Genomic DNA, 6,200 nt, shown 5'->3' on the forward strand with positions numbered 1-6,200 from the left:
AGTGTGAAGGAAATGAATGCACAGCCCTCCTGCTGAGGAAAGGGCAAGGAAGGGGATGCAGGCTCTGTGGCACAGATTGCACACATTCCATTTAGCAGGGACAGCTGATAAAACTGCAAGGAGTAACCGAAACACGTGTTTTCATTCCACAGACACTGCGTCTCAGGAATGGGATTTAACACAGGCCAGTACCTGCCACTGGATGGAGATGCTGATAGAGAGAATGCTTTGTCCCCTGAAGTGTGTTATGAGTGCAAAATCAATGGCTACTCCAAAAATGACAGCAGGAAGAAGAGAAGTGCTAACACTGTATGTATCAGCATAAAAATCCACTGTAATGTTTCTCGAGGTGTTTTCAGAGATATGACACCAGTAGTAAATGGATGGAATCTTTTAAACAGGTCACATTCAATGGGGAAAATCTCTTTTTTCCCCCTGCCTCACTTAGGTCCTGCTGGCAGTAATAATTTGACACTAAGAAACACATCAACAGCTCTGAAAGGATGAAGTTTCTGAGGCTTGCAGAGATTCCTTTGTAGTGTGAGATGTGTTCCTCAGAGTGCATTCAGGGGAATAATTCTCCTTGAATGACAGAGATCCGGGAATCTGGACATGTCTTCAGCATGTTGTGCTGCTAGGAGAAGGTTGGACAGCATTTATGGTCTGGGACAGCTAAACAGATCTTGCAGAAGATCATTTTAGTCTTGGTGGCTGTTCCATAGTTGCTCATAGAGGTGCAGGATTAGACCTGGCTGATGGAAGTCCAATATTCACAGAATTTATCAGGTTTTTAAACAATTACACATTTAATTTTTGTCTTGATGCATTTTGTGGGCTTATAAAGGTAAGTTACAGGAAATCATATCTAGTTTGTAATTTTTACAGCTTGTTATTACACTTTTCAAATACCATTAACCTTGTCAGTTTCTAGAACTTTCTAGGCAGTAAAAGTGACATCCATAAATTATGTGGAAAAACATTTTTTTAATCACTGTCATCATCAATGGGGTTCAGGTATTTAAACCACTGCATTACTTGCTCCTGTCCTACAATTTTCCTTATTTTCACTATGCTTTTTGAGTTGCATGACATAATGGTACAGTATGGAATTTTCAGAGAAGGTGTCAGAGAATTGCTATGTAGTGTTGTGAAATGCATTTCTCTGTTGTTTCTGTTTCTGTCATAAGAAAATTACATTGTGTGTAAGCACACTAAACATGGGTTTCTCCTTGTGGTGGTGGATTCCACCATCCTCCTTTCCAGGCTGCAGTGCAATCTGAGAAAAGCTCGTATTGCCTCGGCCTTGAAAATTAAACCTGACTTTTAATTAATAATACCCTGATGGTTTTTTAAGTGATCTCAAGCACCTGTTCATTACACTCCTCTTTGCAAGCATGAAGTTAAACAAGTCTCAAAATCACCTTAAATCAGAGCCTTCAGGGGCTCTCTGAGGCCTGTTTGAGGCCTTTAGGATTTACGGGGCGTTTCGTAGGGAACCGAGGCAGGAGCTGTTAATTTTCCTGACCATTCCTCCCTCCTGCAGCTGGAGCAGGTGAGCTGGGGCAGCCTGGGCACGGAGAGTCCCCTGAGGGTGCGGGTGGCCGTGTCCAGGCTGGGCAGCGGGGAGCCCATCCTGGAGCTGCTGCCGGCCCTCAGGCGCCGCCGCGCGCGCTACGCCATCGCCAGCGGGAACGAGCGCGGAACCTTCCAGATCCTCCTGAGGGACGGCACCAGCCGCCTGCACGCCGTCAGGGGCAGGGCAGCGCCCGGGCTGCACGCCCTGGACATCACCAGCGTGGCCCTGCCCCGGGAGAAGGAGAGGGAGCAGCTGGGGAGCGGCCATGAGGACAGCGAGCTGCCAGGGGAGGCCCTCAGGGTGAAGCTGTGGGTGCACCTCTATTAGCCGTGCTGCTGTTCTTCAGCCACTTTTTCTTGTGTCTACACACCCAAGAACATCTGCTTTTCAAAGCCAGTCTGCTTTGGAGAAGTGTATTTTGGGGGAGGAAGGCAGAGGGGAAGAGCCCTTCCTTTCCATCCTGCCAAGACTGCAGAACCGCCCTCTCTGGAGGGTGACTTAAAACTCTGCCACTGCCAAAACTTCTTTTTACAAGGGCAAATCATGGTTACTGTGTCTTTTATATAACCTCGATTTAAAGTATATTTAAAAAGCTAAAGTTCAAGAAGTCATCATATGGTACTAAATAGCACAAAAATGTGAGCTATTTTTTATTCCTGTTAGCAGTCTGTAACACTTTGGGTATTTTGCTGTAGTTCCTAATGGAAAAAAAAATTATAGAAGTTTATTTATTTTTAATGCAGTAATATATGGAGAAAATAACAAATTATGTAAACAAAAAGGGAAAGTTGCTTGTTTTTCTGTAGTTTTATAAATTTGAGGTATAACATTTTAGAGGTACTTTCTTAACCAAGAAAAAAAGAAGTAGATTTGAAAGATGTTTTCTTTTCTACTTGGACCGGCATCCAAACAGTATATAATAAATTCTAAAATATATTACAGCTGAAAGATCAGTGTAGTAGGATATTATGAAGTGGGAGATTGTAAACTGTTCACACAGTAGGATATTCTAAAGTGCTCTTGCAAATGAGAACTAAGAAAAAAAAAAGGGGGAAAAAAAAGTCGTAGAGAACAAGTATCACAATATCAATCTCCACAGAGATTGTATTTCACAGCAGCTCAATGGGTTTGTGTTCTGAATCCCCCACAAACAGTGGAGGAGACAAATCCTGTAGCAAAATACCTGGACTGTTCCTAATCCCCTTGGAAGTGCAGAACCAAACTGTGCTGCCCTTCCCTCAGTGACCTCATGAGCCAGCACAGGCAGCCTCACCTCATGCTCAGCAAGGGTGCTCCACAAACTGGCATTAACTCCTGCAGGCAGCTGAAGGAAATGTCTCTCAGAAGAGAATGTTTCACTCCTGGCTCAAAACCAGGCTGCATTTCCTGAGCCCTGAGTGCTGTGTCAGGACTGACACACCTGCAAACTCACTTATTGCAGTGCAGGTGGGGAAGGTTATGTATTTGAAGTTCATTTGTTAGAAATCTCATTAATGCTGTAGTTATACACGCCTCATTTTATCATAGCTTGTTCAGTAAGAAAGGTGATTGTACAATGACTTGAGTTTTAGTTTAGTGTTTTTTTGGTTTTTTATTTCCTTTTTACATTTTGTACTGTCATGTGTTAAGTGTATGTCTCAATGGTGCTTTCTGTGGCAGCTGGTGCCTGTAACTGGCCATGCAACAGAATCTCACATGTGAAAATAGCCAGAGCACATCCAACATTGTTCCAGTTGCATGTAGGTGCTGACCAAAGACTATACCAAGTTAAACTCAGTGATTTTTCTTCTCTTTTGTTGAGTTTGGGGATTTTGAAAAGAGATGTCTTAAGAAAAAGAGCTTTCTCTTGATAACTTGTATCAGTAAGACAACACTTTTCTTGCAATAAAGCTTATTTTGGGTTATATTGTTGTCCTTCTTTCCATTCAGAGTCAAACTGGTGATTGATTTAAAGCAATAGCCAATACTAGGGTCTGGAGCCACATTTACTTGACACTGCTTCTAGATATGGTTGTGCAAATTTGAAAGGATTAGAGCTGTTTCTGGGTCAAGTAACTGACATTTACAGAAATAAAGAGACCTCTAGGGGTCTGATAAATACATACAGGACAGCACTGACTTAAGGGCTTAACAACTGCAATAGGTGGTTTAGAAGAAGCTCCAAAGTGGGAGTTTTCCAGGAAGCCCTGCAGGAAAAGCCATCAGACTGCACACAGCAGAGCATTTTGTCCTTTCTGTCAGACTGTCAGGAGAGAAAGCAGCAGCAACACTCACCCGTGACTCCTCTGAGGCTACAAATTCTGGAGGATTTACTTGTTGCATGTGCTGTGCACACTTCCTAGATTTTTGTAGCTTTTTCTTTTTTTTTTTTAAATCCATCAGATGGTTTCACCTGCATGGACTAATTACACAGTAAGTACAAGGTAAAAAAAAAAAGTGTTACCTCTTTTCTAGAAAGGCAGCATTACCATCATAAATTCCACAAGATAGTTCTACACAATCCCAGAAAGAACTCGCTCCCAGCGTCAAATCCAGATGAAAAAATGACTAGAACAAAAAGGAAAAAAAACCCCCAATGAAGAAATCCAAAACCTCTTTGCCACCCAGCCTGTCACAGTATATAATTCTGTACCCTTTTATCAAAATTCTACCTTTTTACAGCTTCTAGTCTTTTAATGAGAAAGCTGACTACTCATGCACAGACAGGCATGGTGTCCCAGGAAGCTGCAGAGCCCCCAGCTCTTGCTGATAAAAGTAAAATTAAAATCTTGCTATTTAAGAGGGCCTGTGTATCTTGTGGCAACTCAAACCAAGATTTTAGTGGCTACTTGTGAGACCTAAGGTTGGCCTAGGCAGCAGGGACTTTAGTTATAATTGTCCATAAGTGTGTAGCACAGACACAGGTTAAAGTCTTTTAGTGTAATCATCATCATAAATTTCAAAAAATAATAATTCCATAAATATGTCTGGTTTGCCATCTTTAATCCCTCAGTTGTATAAAGGGCTCAGTTAGGCCCATACAATCCTTTATACATGAAGTGTTGGCATAGTTAAGGCATTCTAGGAAGGGCTGTGGGATTCTTCCATGGGGTTTCACTGGACTGACTTGGGATCAGCAGTCACAGCTGGGATTGAGGGCTGCAGATGCCAGCTGAAAGGTCTCAGTGCAGAACCTAGAAAAGAGCCCAGGAGTGGCTGTGCACTGCAGAACTCAGTACAGCACCAATCTCACTGCCCTGACACTGCTGCTTAATTCCTGTAGCAGACCAGGATCACACACCCAAACTAAACTGAAGCTGCAGGACAGGCACGCCTCAAATCCAAGGAGAGGGCTGGGTTCATGAGCTGCACTCTGAGGAGGTGGATATTCACACTTCATAAAGCAGGAGGGAATGAAAACTGAGAGGGAAGAACAATTCATACCTGAGACAAAATCCTCAGTCCCTGCTATGGCTGTTGATGTGTTTGACACCAAATTTCTGTAGCAGAGATAGGAAGTGAATTCTTTGCTCCCACAGAATTGCAGGGCTGGTGGAGGGGGTGATTTCTCACACGTTCCAAAAAGCCAGCCACATCTCAGCATGGGTGGCTGCTGAGAGCCCTGACCTGAGTGTTTGGGCATGGTTCTAGCACGAGCTAAACCCTGCCAAGGCCTCCTCCCTGCCTGGGCTTGTCAAAACTGAGGTCCTTACCCAAATCCTGTGAAAATGACACAAAATACATTTCTAACGTTGTCTTTTTTGTGTTGGCAAGTCAGGCATGGCTTCATTCTTGGCCAGGGTTTGTGAGTGTGGTTGTCAGATTTTCAGCCTCCACACTGAGCTGATGAAAAGCTTTTCCACTCATTTATACCTTTTTTTTTGCAAACAGTGAAATTACTGTTGGTTCCAAATTACATAATTCTCTTCGTTAATCAGTGCTCTTTCCTCTGTTATTGATTTTTCACTCTTCATCCTCATGTGGCTCACATTTTCAGTCGTTTTATCATCTTTCCCTCAGAGTCACCAACTTTCCAGGCGTTCATCTCCTCTGTATCTTCTGATTACTCCAACATCCTTGAAGTGCCACGAATTCAGGATCCCAGATGTCCAATCTTCAACTTCCTTTGGCTTTGTTTATTGAAGCTTGTCAGGGTTAGTTTTAGCAAAATTAAGTTTTCAGTAATTTAATGATCGAAGGAACAAGACTCTGTGAAGAAACCTGACTAGTGCTGGCTGAAAGAGCTCTCTGCTTGTAATTAATTAAAACAACTAATTAAATATTTGTTAGGAAAGTTACAGCATTTCCATTTCCCCTCCAAAACCAGACCTCCAGACACAGAGAATGGCAGCAGGAGCTGCTCTTGGTGTGCCATCCCTTTGCTGCCTCAAAAAACACTTGTTACACAAGCAGGGTTTTTTTGCTACATTTTAAAATCCTGTGACTAACGATATTTGTACTTAAATATACAACAGTTTTCTGCAGTTTTGTCCAATTCCGGTATTTCTGTATTGCTCATATACTTATAGAAATATCTTGTATTTCTCTGTTTCAACCTCTAGCATTTCCTGAACAATGTGGTCTCACAAACCCCTGCCACTAAGATTTTCCCCTGTGCAAGATTACTGAGAAGCTGCCAAAAAAA

At 42.6% G+C, this 6,200-nt stretch overlaps 1 protein-coding gene across 1 annotated transcript in view; it reads left to right on the plus strand.

Moving 5' to 3' along the window:
- Nucleotides 1-3,456, plus strand: part of LOC120501793 (fibrillin-2-like) — a 120,936-nt gene extending 117,480 nt beyond the window's left edge. The window contains exons 64-65 of the mRNA XM_039708482.1: nucleotides 153-309; nucleotides 1,544-3,456. Of these exons, the coding sequence (XP_039564416.1) occupies nucleotides 153-309; nucleotides 1,544-1,903 (517 nt within the window). The 3' untranslated portion in view covers nucleotides 1,904-3,456. The remainder of the gene's footprint in view (nucleotides 1-152; nucleotides 310-1,543) is intronic.
- Nucleotides 3,457-6,200: the final 2,744 nt, after the last annotated feature.

The sequence above is a fragment of the Passer montanus genome, unplaced genomic scaffold (genome assembly GCF_014805655.1).
Source record: "Passer montanus isolate IOZ18808 unplaced genomic scaffold, ASM1480565v1 scaffold203, whole genome shotgun sequence".
NCBI lineage: Eukaryota > Metazoa > Chordata > Aves > Passeriformes > Passeridae > Passer > Passer montanus.